Here is a 16246-nt window from a genome sequence, read left to right as displayed (position 1 = left end):
GTGGAGGTGCAGTGGTCCAGTCATGGTGCCCAGTGGAGCCCAATGAACCCCTACCACCACACACCAATGCTATGAATGGTACATGGTTGAGGGGCCCTGTTCGAAATTTTGCATAATGGTACACAAATAAAGACCCTAATGATATCAATGAGCATTAATTTGAAGTAATGTATTTTCATCTCTCCTCTACGTGACAGGATGTGACAAAAAACATGGACAGTGTTTTCAGAGAACTGCTAGGTAAAACCGCAATGAGACAAGGCATCCCGGAGGAAGTGAGTGAACCCACCAAAGCAGGGAAGCCACGGGAGACTAAATCTAGTGCACCAAGTGCATGTGAGCCAGTACGCGGGAGCCCAGCCAGCAAAAAGGGACCTCAAGGAAGGAACGTGTTTCGAAGATGAATTTTAAGATTTGGGGACAAGAAGGAAATTAGAATTCATTCATTTCCACAAGCCTCATTCAGCCTGGGCGCAGATCAGTATTGGAGTTCCAGACAATAGAGGAATAAAGGACTTGTGTTTGTGTTTACCCTACAAGCTCCCCTGCATTTGTTTCTATGTATCAGTCTGTGTTACTGCCATAAACAAAAGCACAGTTGTGTGAAGCTAAATGGAGAGTCTCGCCTCACTCCTCCCCAAAAGAACCAGCATGGGCCACTGGCCAACCAATTGGGAAGCACCGGGGATACAAGATACCTACATATATAGACTGTGTTGGCTGCTGCAAGCAGCAGTGGCACTCGTCCAAGTCCACAATATTCATTTTTATCCTACTGGCATTTAGGTCTCCTGGCATCTAGACCAGGCTCCTACTCAGCAGAACAATACCAGCAAGGTGGCACAAGCACAGTCAATAACACCACTAAAGTTTATTTATAGTGATCAGCCAGCATTAGATTCCATATGTGACCTATGGAGACGAACTGGACGTCTTTCAGTTACTTGCAGAACTTACTTCAGTACTTACGAAGTAGCTTTAATATTACTCAAGTATGGAGGAGATATTGGTGCACAATAGGAGTTTAGTCGCTTGAATAAAACTGCACTATGTGTAGCACAGGCACAGATGGCTGGTATACAACGTCTAGGGGATTCGAATACACGTCACTAGGTGGCGCTAGCTCCATTATTTTACATTCTCCTCTTGTACTTGAGCGGTGTTCTTTCACAGTTGGGTGCAATATATTCCGTAGTACCTTAGAGATGCATGTACAACTTAAATGATCGCAAATATCCAACTGCTTTAAAGACCTTGGTGAGTGGAGTCGTGGGTGGCAGGTCCCTCTGTTTAGAAGCACATTGCTATGTTATTCTTAAAGGGTCCCTATCTATAAGAGGCCATAAAAAGGCATCTTATTGCACCCAATAAGGGCTCATTGAAGATGAAGACACATCTTATACGCAAATTATGCCCTTCATTAGTAACTTTTGACTATTTAAAAGAGCCATAAAAGTACTATAGAAGCAGACCATGTGGTGGCTATGTGGCCCTTTGTCGGTGGGATCTCTGTCCTAAATGGTCCTTTTCCTCTTGCTGTTAGGTGACATGGACCTATGTAGCACTTCCCTCCCTTCCTAAGAAAGTGGAGAACTGACCAAAGGGGAAAACACCAAGCCTTTCTGTCATTTAGAAAGAATCCCATGCCATAATTGGGAGCCCATTTTATCCTTTCCCATTGGGCTCCCCTTCTCTTCTATGTGCACCTCTGGTAAAAGCTCACAGGCACTTCTTAGTGGCCTATGAGGGTCACAGAACAGAGATGCAGCCCTAGTCTATGTTTATTAGGGCATCTTGTAGTATTGTTATATTGTTTCATTTTAGATCTGACTCCAAATCCCATAAAAATGTCCTCTTGGTGGCTATGGACATTGGTTTCATTACGTCATCAGCACGACCCTATCCACTTTGATGAGGTTGAACTGCAGTATAGAAGCAACTCATAGATATAAGAGTTCTGCCCTTTCTGGAACAAAGCAGCCATGTTTTTCTGATAAATAACCCTTTAAAATGGGTACAGTGGACTGATAGTTGCAGCTTTAAGCCATATTTATCTTCATGGAACCCATTGACTTTGTGCGGCTGTCACGGTGTTCGTCACTTTATTGGGAAATACAACATGGTTACTTTTTTCAGCAAACCGGACTCAAGGCTCAAACTGGAGCCTTGAATATAGGTGTGGACTGGTCCTTATATGCACAGTGTCAACATCTAGCAAATTATACTATATTACAGTGTTGATGCATACTAAGACGCATGCCAGGTCTAATTTGATCCTTTTCTGAGCATATATGTTTTTTAAAAATTTTTTTTATTGACCTCAAGAGTGTGGCTTTAAAAGAACTGTATATGCTTGGAAATGGACCAAACATAGTCACTTGAATGGACCATGCATGGTCACGGTATAGGTCAGTGTACCTTTCTGATAGGATTTCAATTGATACCCCTAACTTAGGCTACTTAACAGATGTATTTGCATCTCCAAAACACTTTGGAGGATTCTGAGTTGAAGGAAGGATCCTTATCCATGACCTAGAACCAAGAGCAGCACAAAGATTGCAGCTCTGGAAGTCTTGGCTTGCCTGACCCATTGATTTCAGTGGGAACTTCATTTTCCTTTGAAACTTGAACACTTGCTGCTGGGTTCCCCCTCAGATTATGATTTTTAAATTGGGTACAAGCAGTGGGACACCTTTATGATCTACTTATTATCGGGAACCCTTCTTACGTAAAGGAATTTATCAAACCCCTTTAATGTGAACCCAAACTGGCAGCTTATATACAGACAGAGGTTGGTTGTGGTAGCTCTGGAATACTGTATCCTACCCAGATATACATAGTACATTACACAGGGATATCCTACCTTGTATGGACTTATTGGCTTGCACATGCCTACATGCACAATATAAACTATTAAAGCATCCAGCTTTCTGCATACAATTATATTTAATAAGGGCATAACAGAGCTGAGCTGTATCCATAGACACCAAGTACACCAACCTGACTATGATAAGCACATACGCATGCTAGAAAGCAAAAATAACAACATATTTAGTAAAAGTTGCACAAGCATATATACAAGCCAATAGATTCATTGGGGAAGGCACACCTCTGGTTTGGTGTCCGCGTATTTCTCCCCAACCATAGAATAATCATGGTAATGGTTGCACTTACAACATTGGAGATGTTGGGTGACTATTATGATATGTCAGAAGTAGGGATGGTCCGAACCTGCCGAGGTTCGGGTTCGTATGAACCCGAACGCTCGGCAGCAGATTCCCCCTGTCTGCCTGCTCCGTGGAGCGGGCGGATACAGCGGGAGGAACGCCTGGAAAACTGGGATACAGCCTATGGCTATGGCTGTATCCCAGTTTTCCAGGCTGTCCTCCCACTGGATCCGCCTGCTCCACGGAGTGGGCAGACAGCGGGAGTCATTACCGAGGGTTCGGGTTCGTACGAACCCGAACCGAACTTGGTTCGGACCCTCCCTAGTCAGAAGCCAACACATGCAGCAACCATCTGTATCTTTATAGGGAGACTGACTATCCCCCCCAGCCAAATAAACCATACAATATATACACAAAACATTTTTATTATCATCCATTGTTACAGGAATGAGATATTCAGGTCAACAAGGCAACTTTCAATGGTTTCAATAAATTTCCCATATTAATGGCACAAAAGTCAGCTGATGGTTCTTCGGACCTCACACTTTTCTTAGATTGTCTGTTCTTGTAGTTTTGCTTGGATCCCTGCTTGTGGTTAAGTCATTTTGCTGTATGTGCATCATTTCCAGCCTTTCTCAACAGTGTTATCACCCTTTGTCATCGCTTTTTTTCCCAGCATAACTCTTAACAGAAAGCACTCTTGGCAGTTGGGTTACCGGCGCTCTAGGGTACCCATGATTCTCTGCTCGGTGTGCCTTATTGCAGACCCTCTGTGTGTAAGCCTATCTGTTTGTAACCAATGATAAAAGCTGTACACTATTCATACCTTACTGTGACGCTCAAGTTTGGGAGAATAGTTGAACTTCTTGAAGTGTTCAGGGCCCATGTGGAGTCTTGGAAGAATGGCTTCACATTGATCATTGAACTTCTGTGGCTGTTGATGCATAAGACTATATAACAGAGGCCTTGTATTCTATACTCCTCCAGTTCTCACCAAAATACAGCTGTTTGTGCATACAGAGAAATGCCAATAAAATATGGTACTTATACCCAATTTTGTTTTGTGTGCTCTTTTGGGTTAGTATTGAGTAACGTTGACCTAATCTGGTCCATTCGCGTCAGGATATTGTTAATTGAGTTCTTTCAAGAGGCACCAACAATGTTTTGCAGCACACTATGGTGGTAGCTCCACCCAGTGTCATCTTTTATTGTATAATGTGTATTTATTAAATGCTGTAACCAATTGTCTGTCTATGTCAATTTAGTTTTCTGGCCTTTATACTTCTTTTCTGAGTGCTACACGAATGCCACCCAGTGCTTTGCCCACGGCCTCGAAGATTGGGTCACAGAAGGTGCGGACACAGGCGGCATAGAATTGGCTCAGGCATTGGATTTCCATGAGGTAACTCTTTACGCAGGGGACTACAGCCCAGATGTGACAGAATGAAAGACAAGCAAAGAGGAAGCCCCAGAGCAGAGCCAGTGGTAGGCCAAAAATAGCAGAGAGCACTCGGTAACACCAGTATTTAGTGACTGTGAAGGTGGTATTGCTCACTTTCCACACCCCATCAAAGCTGTGAATGCTGTCAGGTTCAGCAATGACGTCCTCAAAATCCACCTGAAAGGAGATAACATAAACATATTAATACCACTTGACTGCAGGACATATATATTGGCTGTTCAACTTAGTCACTCTGTATCCACCAACCCAACCTACCAAATGGCTAGTACCATCCATTTGATGAGAATAAATGCTCACTGGTTGTGTCTTTTAAAGCGACACTGTACCCACAATCTGACACCCCCCCCCCCCCCCCCCCAAACCTCTCGTACCGTCAGCTGCTTTTAATCCAAGATCTGTCCTGGGGTCCGTTTTGCAAGTGATGCAGTTATTGTCCTAAAAAGCAGCTTTTAAACTTGCAGCCCTGTGTCAAATTGGCGTGTCCTAGAGTGCCCTAGGATTGCCTTAGGATTGCAACACCCCTTCATCCCTCTTCCCCGCCTCCTTCACCATTAGGAACGCCCCTAGAACAATTTCTCCTATTTATCACCTATATGAACACTGCACATGTGCTGGAAAGAGAACCAATCATCAATGAAAATCAAAAAAAAATGTTTTCCCTAATTAGATGTATTTACTTATTTTTTTAATGTTTGTAAATATAATTGATTACTTTTTTGGCTGTGTTTTTAAAATATTTACTTTTTACTTTCCTATCGCGCGCCGCCTCTTTTCAAAAGAGCCGGCGCGAGACAGGAAGCTCCCGTCATGCAAAGCGGCAAGGCCGGGCACCGCCATCTTGATGACATCACTTGCGTTCCACCGCTGGAACGCAAAAGACTAAATCAAGATGGCGGCGCCGGCCTTGCTGTAGCGGTCCAGAGGATCAGGTAAAGTATAAGATACAGACTGCAAAGGCAGTCTGTATCTTCATTTTGTCTATTTATTAAGATACAGACTGCCTTTACACACAGCGCTTGATACGCCCAAGGATAGCGCCAGGAGCGCTCCCCACCAGACATATCCACAGCGACGTTGAAAAAGGTCCTGGATAGGATCGAAACGTCCACAGTCGCTTTGCATCCAATAATTGTCTTGCTAGTGAAAGCATTGTTATTTTCCTGGCTTCTCTCCTGCACGCTGTTAATAAATTTATGAACACTTTTGCATATAAAAAACGAGTGCTTCGGATTTTTTTCTAATGTATCTTATACCTTACCTGATCCTCTTGTTCGGTGCAGGAAGGCCGCGCGCCGCCATCTTGAATACGCATTTGCAGTCTGTATCTTATACTTTACCTGCTCCTTTGTTCCGGTGCAGCAATGCCGGGCGCCGCCATCTTGATGACGTCACTCTGGAACGCACCGCTGGAACGCACGTGACGTCATCAAGATGGCGGCGGCCGGCATTACTGCGCCGGAACAAAGGAGCAGGTAAAGTATAAGATACAGACTGCAAATGTAGTCTGTATCTTCATAAATAGACTTCATAAAGATACAGACTGCATTTGCAATCTGTATCTTATACTTTACCTGCTCCTTTGTTCCGGTGCATTAATGCCGGCCGCCGCCATCTTGATGACGTCACGTGCGTTCCAGTGTGACGTCATTAAGATGGCGGCGCCCAGCATTACTGCACAGAGGAAGAGGAATTAGGTAAAGAATAAGATACAGACTGCAAAGGCAGTCTGTATCTTCATAGATAGACTTAGGGAGAGAGAATCTTTGATAATAGGGATAGTAAATTTTAAGTGATTGGTTCCTTTAAGGCACCTGTGCAGTGTTCAGAAAAGTGATGAATGGGAAAATCCTGCCCAGGGGCATTCCTGAGGATGAGGAGGGCGGGGGGAGGGATGGAGGGGCATCGCAATCCTAGGGCAAACACGCTCTAGGCCACGCCAAATTTGACACAGGGCTGCAAGTTTAAAAGTAGTTTTATTTTGGGACAATAACTGCATTCCCTGCCAAACGGACCCCAGGGCAGATGTTGGATTAAAAGCAGCTATCCAAAGGTCCTAGCAGTGTGAGAAGTGCAGATTGTGGGTACAGAGTAGCTTTAAAATGCGCCTTGTGCCTTGGTTAGAGTAAATAAATGATCTTTTAATCTGCAGCACTGTGTCATACTCGTGTGGCCAAGAATGTCTGTGCCTCAGGTCTGCGACGCCTCTCCTTTCTTCCTCCCCACCCTCCTCATCATAAGGACCCCCCCAGGCAGGATTTCTATTCATCACCTGTCTAAACAGTGCACATGTGCTATAGCGACACAGGTGCACTGTTTAGACGAGCCCTAAATATAAATGCTGTCTGGGGGTGTTCCTAATGATGAGGAGGGTGGGGAGGAAAAAAGGAGAGGCGCCGCAGACCTGAGGCACAGACATTCTTGGACACACCAGTATGACACAGTGCTGCAGATTAAAAGATAATTTTTGTGCTCTAACCAAGGCACAAGGCGCATTTTAAAACATACAACCAGAAAGGATTTACACTCATTAAATGGATGGTCGCTTTAAAGGGAAACTAATGTCCCAAACTTCTTAGATGGATAAATATCTATGTAACTAGTGAGACCATCCATTCCTTTACTATAGCTGTGCGAGGTTGCAATTACCCAAGAATATACTTTTTACTGCCTTTCTAAAGTGTAACAGAGGCATGGACTTAACTGCATTTCTGTGCCCTGTCCACTCCTCTATAACACTTAAGGACCCCAATAAAAGGTGATTGCAGCCCCAAAAAGTATTATAAAGGTATGGAAAGTCTCACTTCTTAGCTGGGTTATCCATGGCCTTAAAGGGGTTGTGCAGGATAAGAAGGATAGATCTGTTTTTTTCCCCAGAAACAGCTGCACTTTTATTCACAGGCAATATCTGGTATCGCAGCTCATGCAAATGAAGTGAGCAGGGCTGGGCCGCAATACCAGACACATCCCAGGGATGAAAAAAGGGCAGACTACTTTCCCTTGTAGTGGACAGTGATTCATACCTTGAGTTGTGCTCACTTGTTATTTATATTCTTTAGTGTGACTGCTTAGATACTTAAATCTATTTCACCGCTATGGTAACTGCAGCTTAGGTGCATGGTTTAACCACTTAACGACCATAACAATTTTTGTTTTTAATATTTTAGTTTTTTCTCCTTGGCTTTGAAAAGCACTTTGAACAGCACAAGTCAACTAACTGTTTAGATGCCACTTTCGCTATTGACCGTGGTGTCTAGAGGGTTAAACTATGGAGAGTGTACTGAAGATGCTGCTAATCTGTCCTCCTCCATGATGTACACTGCAGTTCTACTTATACACATTGCATATACAGTGTAAACATAGACTGACAGTCTAAAAATGTGCCAGACCATCTGTAGACTCTAGTCTAAGTTTGGACAGCTGTTCTATGCCAAAGTTTTGCACATAATAATTAAGGTCAAAATCTTGTGTTCCAATTTTTTGGTGCTAAAAACCCATTGCACTTGCAAAGTTAAAATATGCTCTACATTTGTGTTTAAAACGTATGTACCATCAGGTACATCACTGCCCTTTTTTACCTTTATCGGGGCTGACGCCGGGATGCCAGTGGCGCAGTCCTTTCTTTGAAAGGCTGCATGGTTCCCACAACAGTCTTTTCCATTAGAATCAATGGTGCCACATCACAAAGGGAAGGGCATATCGTCACACTGGGGGGCCGCGTGCCTGCCTCCAGTGTTCTGGAATAGACGGGTGCAGAGTGCAGGACCTGAACTGCGTTTCAAAAAAAGTGCCGATCAATTTAAAAAAATATGGTGATGTACCTGATGGTACATTCACTTCAAAGAAGATTGGAACAGTAAGTACCCCACCACTCCTCTCTTCTTTCTTTGTGGGAGCAAGCAGAGGTAACCAAGTATAGAGGCTGGCTGTCTCTGTGGCAGCCATACAGAATGAACAGAGCAGCAACACACATCCATGACATACCACTTTATTCCAATAGGAAACTTGGGTCCCCATTTTCAAGACCTTGGGGGGGTCCCACTAGACAAAGCTCCCACAATTAGTTAACCCTTTAAAGCGACTCTGTGCCCAAAGTCTGCCTTCCCCCCCCCCCCCCCCCCAAACTGCTTGTACCTTCGGATAACTGCTTTTAATTCAAGATCTGTTCTGGGGTCCGTTCGGCAGGTGATGCAGTTATTGTCATGAAAAACAACTTTTAAACTTGCAGCCCTATGTCAAATTGGCGTGGCCTAGAGTGTCTATGCCTTAGCCTTGCAACGTCCCTCCTCCCCACCCTCTCCGTTATTAGAAATGCCCCAAGAACAATTTCTCCTATTCATCACCTGTGTGAACACTGCACATGAGCTGGATCCTTAAGGCACCTGTGCAGTGTTCAAGTGATGAATAGGAAAAAACCTGCCCGGGGGCATTCCTAGTGATGAGGAGGGCGGGAAGGTGTTGCAATCCTAGGGCGGACACACACTGTAGGCCACGCCAATTTGACACAGGGCTGCAAGTTTAAAAGTTGTTTTTTAGGACAATAACTGCATCACCTGCCGAACGGACCCCAGGACAGATCTTGGATTAAAAGCAGCTATCCGAAGGTACAAGTGGTTTGGGGGGTCAGATTGTGCGTATAGAGTCGCTTTGAGGTCTCAAACAAGCCCAGCAGAAAGGCATTGCATGTACAGCCAGGTAGTGCAAAACTGTCTCCATTATTTCCTGTTTAGCCACCATTGATCACTACATTATCTTGCATATTCTCCAGAATTGCTTACATAGAATAAAAACTTTTTTTGTTTTGTTTTTACTTTAAAGGTAGCCAAACACCTTCAATAGCTGTTGTTGGGCTGATAGCTATCACTTTGGTTTACCCAAATGTTCTGAATGGGGAGAGTGATGGTGGTGGCTTATCTGTCTGAGGACGTATGGATTGAGCAGTTGAAAGTCACCATGCCTGATTCTTCTCTGCCGCAACATTAAGTGTCAGGGATAGTTGGGTGGTCCCTTCTATACACATTAGGCAATTGGCTGGGCCCGTCGAGGCTGGCGGACTCTGAGGACTTTTTTCTCTAATCTATATACTTGGTTTCTTTGCATATAAGTCAATTATGTCTACCTAATGGCATACATTTTGATGTATGCCTAAAAAGTCACTGTTTTACTGTTTTAGGTTTTATTTAGAAGTATACATTAGCAAATTCTCCTGACTTCACCACCTACAGAAGGCTCAAGCGCAGTGAGGAAACATTTGTGCTCCACCTCTTGGTGACATGAGTTAATGCTCAGGCATGGTCACCGTGTAGCAGTGAGATGCACTTAAAGGGCACATTAGTGCTGGGATTTACGAGGATTCCATTAATTCCCTCTATATATGTGTCTCAGAGCGGAGGTGTATGTGGGCTGAGTCTCCAGCTGTCAGGCCTCTTCTGCTATGTGTGACAGCCGCCCCCACCGGCAGCCGCACAGGGACTGGAGCGCTTCTCGCATGCAGTGTTAAATTTACACGGATCCCAAGTGGAAATTCATAGCCTGACTGTAGAATGTCAACATGTCCCACGACGATCCCACCCAACCAGCTCCGTTTTACAAGATTTGATAAATGCCAGTGTTCTCTGTTTCAAATACTGTTATGCACCTATACACGGACCATTCAAAAGATTAAAACCAGGTTGTGTGGGAACGGTTTAGGTTTCAAGTGGCAAGTCTGTTCTTAATGGGGTTATCCAGGATTAGAAAAAAAAAAATAGCAATTTGTCCTCCTGTCCTCAGGTTGTGTTATGGCATTAGAAATTAACTGTGTTACCTTAAATGGAACTGAGCTGAAAAACGACACCTTAACTGAAGACATGAGAAGGCGCTGTTTCTAGAAGAAAGCAGCCATGTTTTTCTAAGCCTGAACAACCCCATTAATAGGGATGGTCCGAACCTGCTGAGGTTCGGGTTCGTAAGAACCCGAACGCTCGGCAGCAGATTCCCGCTGTCTGCCTGCTCCGTGGAGCGGGCGGATACAGCGGGAGAAACGCCTGAAAAACTGGGATACAGCCTATGGCTATGGCTGTATCCCAGTTTTCCAGGCGGTCCTCCTGCTGGATCCGCCCGCTGCACGGAGCGGGCAGACAGCGGGAATCATTACCGAGGGTTCGGGTTTGTACAAACCCGAACCGAACTCGGTTCGGACCATCCCTACTAATTAAGGTTGATATGTTGGAAACAGGAAAAATGGACAAGTTTGAGGACTTGAGCAAATGATGATATGACTGGGTCAGAGCATCTTTAGAACAACAGGTCTTGTAGGGTGTTCTTGATATGTTGGTATCTACCAAAAGTGATCTAAGGAAGCAACTGGCAACATGGTCGTAGGTACCATACAGAAAGCTCAAGGGGAGTGAAGGCTAGCCCTTACAGTTCAGTTCCACTGATCTAGGGAAGAGTAAATTGCTGAACATGTAAGGGCCCTATTGCACGGAGCAATAATCGGCCCACTCGGCCTAGAGACAACAATTAGCCGATAAAACAATCAACCTAAAATCGTCAGCTGCGTATCACTATTATGGGTAGCGATGCGTGGCTGATGATCCTGAAAACAGTAGACATTACCTATCCACGCTCCAGGGCTTCTTTTTGGGTCCTGCATGCTGCAGTTTAAGAGTGGCCTGTTTGAGTTGACAGGCTGCTCAGCCAATCATTGGCCAGGAGCCCTGGAGCGTGGATAGGTAATGTATACTGTAATGTATAGGTAATGTATGTTTAAGCAAGGGCTGCAAGGACATCGGTAACTATGTGTGTGCGGCCCTTGCTAAATGATTATCAGGCCATGTAATAGACTCAGTAAACACCCACCGATCTAACAGATCAGCGCTCGTTTACAGTATTCAACGGGCCGTGTAATAGGACCTTAAGTGTTGATTATGGATAGAGTGCTCATGCTGACCCAGTGCTAAAAGTGCCTACCATGGACACATGAGTATCGGAACCGGACCACACAACAATAGAGAAAGGAAGACTCATCTGATGAATGAAGTTTTCTTTTACATCATGTGAATGGTCAGGTGACTGTGTGTTACCTGAGGAAAAGATGGTATCACAATGTGCTATGGGAAGAAGGCTAGCCGTTCTGCTAGAAACCTTGGGTCCTGGCCTCATACCACCTATTTATACATTGTAAAGTACAAGCCGCCCTTCATAGCAGCAGGATCCCCTAATGGAAGAAGTTTCAGCAGAATAATGCCCGGGCCACAATGAAACAAGTCCACACCAGATAAGGCCGCACCTCACAACCTACAGTACCTGCTGCTGACATATTGAACCAGTATTAGACAGTCCAATATTTTTTAGACCCCCCCCCTTTTTTAATTTGCCTGTTTTTAAATAATTTTTATAATAATTTTTAATAATATAATATTTTTTTATAATAACTAAAAATCTGCATAATCCGGGATTTGCACCCAATTTATCAATTGCAAATTTTTAAGAAGTTACACAAACTGGTGCAGGCCTATGTCTAGTTAGTACCAAGTGAATTAGTTTGCACAATTTTTTGAGAATATTCTATTGACAAATGTATGAAAAGTTTGTTGAATTAGTTCTATTTGGCTGGGTAAAAGTGTTTTCTTATTTTATATAACCCTTTAATACATTGGACTATAAGTACTTTGATGAGTCATAACATATCCACTGGTGCCAGAAACTTATACAGAATTGTAATTTATGTCTATTTAAAAATCTCCAATCTTCCAGTACTTATCAGCTGTTGTATGTCCTGCAGGAAGTGGTGTATTCTTTCCAATCTGACAAAATGCTCTCTGCTGCCACCTCCGTCCCTGACCGTAAATGTTCAGAGCAGTAGAATATCCCCATATCTCCTGGTCTGGGCAGTTCCTTACACAGACAGAGGTGGCAGCAGGGAGAACTGTGTCAGACTGGAAAGAATATACAACTTCCTGCAGGACATTCAGCAGCTGATAATTACTAGAAGATACAATTTTAAATAAAAGTAACTATAAATCTTTATAAACTGTTACACCACTTTATTTAAAAAAAAATAAATATATATATATATATATATTTTGCTGGAGTTTCCCTTTAAACTGGCAGTTTGAGTGGTATGGCTCATCAATGTTTTAGTCCAATTTATTACAGTGTTATATAAAAATAGAAAAACACTTTTCCACAGGTTGTGTTTGATTTTGCAGTGCAGACCCATTCACTGGAGCAGCACTATAACATAGTCTATGGACAAGGGTGTTTTTCTGGTCTGATACAACAATGGGCATTTATACACACAAATTCAAACTTTATGTAATAAGGAAAGCTAATTATGTATATACAGTGTACTCTTCAAGCTACGTTACCAGCCACAAGACTTTTTTTTTTTACCACTGCCAACCTTCTAATAAATACAGCAGGCAGAGTGCCTACTGTCATCTCCATCTCTCGCACACTATCATGTACATACCTCCTGCTCTCCTCTGTCATTAAGAAGTTAGATAACTGGATGCAAATGAGAGTGACAGCCCTATTACACCAACAGCCCTATTACAGCCAAAGTCAGGAATAGATTTAAAAAGAGGAGAAATCTCAGTCTTTCCTACATTACATCCAGTGTCACCTATGGGTGGCTATCCTGTTAATCAGTGTCTGGGCAGCCACTGAATTGTTGCTCCTCATCAGTGCAGGGTAGGATACTGTGAGATGCTGAGTGAACAGCATCATATACCATATACAGTTTCATATGTCACTATAAAGTATTTATAAGAGAAACAGATCGCTGATCTCAGGGAGACCAGCAAAATGATAACACTGCCTGCTGCTAGTGAAAGCGCTCAATGCAGTGAAATCCTAGGTGCATTGCCCCTTGGGTAACATGAATATGCAAAAGAGGAGCCCGTGGAGCCTCATTGAAGAGTCTAAAAACACAGGACTAGCCAGATATCCCTCCAGGAAGGACCCAGCCAAGGGGTGGCTCCTGCAGGGAAACCACCAAAACCACCATATTAAGTGGCCCTATAAGTCAATGTAATGACAAGGGATAAACCAAGGCTAGGTAACCATCCACATACAGCTGTTTCGGGGTGTTGCCCCTCATCAGTGTGGGAGCTAGGTGGGAGCAATGCCTAGTAGAGCCATAGGAGAAACAGATAACTGATCTCAGGTAGACCAGCCAAACAATAACACTGCCAGCTTCTAGTGAAAGCGCTCAATGCAATGAACTCCTAGGTGCATTGTCCCCTGGAAAACAAGAATATGCAAAAGAATAACCCATGGAGTCTCATTGAAGAGTACATTGAACATTGAGAGTATTTGAAATACCTTAAAATTCATAACCCTCCCTATGTAAAGGCAATACTTTCCCATTGTCTTCAAAGAAATGTGTATTGGGTAGATTGTACACACTTGGAAACCTATAAGCCAAAAAAAATGTCAGCTCAGATTCCCTTTTGCAAATCCGGCAAAATTCTGGCGTAATTTGCAGCAAAAAAAAAGTCAGTGACTTGTACCACATGTGTTATGAGTAGACATGAGTGAATCGCCCATCTAAACGAAGGGAAGCGATTCGTTTGATTGGCAAGCGGCTTATCAGCCGCCTGCCTTTCAACTCTGTTCCGCTCCTGCCGCTCCTCCATGGGTGATGGGAAAAGCTGGATTCAGTCCTGAGAAACTGTGAGAAGTTTCCCAGGGCTGGATCCAGCTTTTCATGGCACCCAGGGAGGAGTGGCACCCAGGGAGCGGAACAGAGTTGAAAAGCAGGCGGCTGATAAGAAGCACTTTGCTTTGTTTAGACAGGCGCTTCACTCATTTCTCGTTATGAGTTTTAGATTATTTTCTTAAACACTTAAGGGTGTCACCTTGGTAAAATGTGCATGCAATCTACAGATTAGTGAATCGCTCAGCTAAACGAGAGCAGCGCTTTGTTTGATCTGCACTTCACTCATCAAGCTGCCTGCCTTTCGGCGCTGTTCTGCTCACTTCTGCTTCACCCTGGCACATCCTGGCCACAACTGGGAGAAGTTTCTCAGGATTGGATCCAGCTTTTCATCCTGGGAGGAGTGGCAGGGAATGGAGCAATAGGCTCCACTAGGCTGAATCTTGGAATTCCAGGCGGTACCCGGGCTGTCTTCTCCTTCCCCATGGATCGGGAATCAAATGCGGAAGGTTCGACAAGGTTCGAGTTCGATAGAATCTAAGATTTTCTGATGTTCGATCAGCTCTACTCATCACTACATGTATTGATTTTCAGACATCAGTAATCGCGAATGAGCACTGATTAGCAAGACCGATGCTCCTTTGCAGTGGCTGCACAATTATTTGCGCTGCCATGCTGCACAAACAATTAGCTGCAGGAGATGTGTAGTCAATAACAATGAATGTTCATGGCTGCAGAGATGTGCAGCTGATAACAATGGATTTTAAAATCCTAAATGAGCGATTGTAGAAATGCTTGATGATAACTGACCCATGTAAAATGCTCCAAATTTGCACAAAATTTTGGTTTTAAGTAAGTCAACTAATAGTCTAAACTAGACAGTCTTCAGGTGCGCAAGATTTATCAATCAACCAGTTGTCAAATGCGACAGATTTATCACAGGGTAAGTTTGCACTGAATAAGAATTAAACTTTAGTAAATGTGGACCATTGTTGTAAAGTGTATACTATAGTTTTCCTGTATGCAATATATTCACTATTTATTTTGGATGGCAAACAATTTCTGATCTATCAACATCATTCATAAATCCTTAGGTTACAGTGTAGTCAACTAGTGATTACTTTCCGGTCACTTCCCTTAACTTCAACCCAAAAACATAGCAGATCACAGTAAAACATGTACTGTACAGTATATTCCCAGAAAATTACCCAACTTCGTTTGGGTGGATAAAATGAATATGGCCCATGCCCATCTGAAGACAAATACATCAAAAGCCCATTTTGCTGAAGTATAGGTGCCCAGGTGGGCACAAATGTGACGTGAACCCACCCTCATTGTTTACACAGATACAGCGTCTTAAATAAGGCTCATAAATACATAAATAGGTAAGATAGAGAGACAGCTGATAGCCTTTATGCAGTGAACAGCAACGTTCCTGTGCTCATTCTTATTTCTTCAATTTTGCTCTCTCACCTGCACCACATCTTGGTTGATATTTTTGGGGTCCCTCTGTATCAGGTCGATCTCCTTGGTGAGAGTGTCTGGGTAGGTTTTGTTCTCTTTCGCTGGCTCCGGTTGCTGGATTTGGGCCATATTCTGTTACTTGGTCTATGTTACCAACTTGTTCCTCAGTCAGTGTCCTGTAGTTTCTGTTAGTAAGGCAGGGGCTCTGAGCAGAGTGCTGTCATATACAGAGGAACCGCCCCCCCTGCCTTAACTCATCCTTACCCATATACCCCCAGAGGAACATCCCAAAACCAGCATCTCTACTGGGTGGGACCCTACAACATTTTCCTAGATTTACTTTTAGTAACTTTCAACAAATTCCAGAGCTGAAATCATGTGGCTGTATGGAGATGTGGGGAGGCGTATGTATTATTAAAGGCAATGGATACCATAATATAGGATGAAGGTCCCATAATTATCAGAAATCTATGTGTATACACCACTGAGGTCACATATACATCTGTCAGT

At 43.5% G+C, this 16246-nt stretch overlaps 2 protein-coding genes across 4 annotated transcripts in view; one reads left to right on the top strand and one right to left on the bottom strand.

Moving 5' to 3' along the window:
* ARHGAP4 (Rho GTPase activating protein 4) overlaps positions 1-1571 on the top strand; it is an 86324-nt gene extending 84753 nt beyond the window's left edge. For all 3 annotated transcript variants that reach the window (XM_069943485.1, XM_069943484.1, XM_069943486.1), the window contains one exon: positions 198-1571. In XM_069943485.1, coding sequence (XP_069799586.1) covers positions 198-404 — 207 coding nt within the window. In that variant the 3' untranslated portion in view covers positions 405-1571. The remainder of the gene's footprint in view (positions 1-197) is intronic.
* A 2150-nt stretch (positions 1572-3721) lies between these two features.
* LOC138802677 (caveolin-3-like) lies at positions 3722-15912 on the bottom strand. Its single transcript, XM_069986233.1, has 2 exons — positions 15746-15912; positions 3722-4785 (listed from the first exon to the last, which is right to left on the bottom strand). Exons 1-2 carry the CDS (start codon positions 15863-15865, stop codon positions 4444-4446), a joined length of 462 nt encoding a protein of 153 aa, XP_069842334.1. The 5' UTR covers positions 15866-15912; the 3' UTR covers positions 3722-4443.
* Positions 15913-16246: the final 334 nt, after the last annotated feature.

The sequence above is a fragment of the Dendropsophus ebraccatus genome, chromosome 10 (assembly GCF_027789765.1).
Source record: "Dendropsophus ebraccatus isolate aDenEbr1 chromosome 10, aDenEbr1.pat, whole genome shotgun sequence".
NCBI classification, from domain to species: Eukaryota; Metazoa; Chordata; class Amphibia; order Anura; family Hylidae; genus Dendropsophus; species Dendropsophus ebraccatus.
Note: the sequence above shows the minus strand (reverse complement) of the source record. Positions and strands in the feature narration are given on the sequence as shown.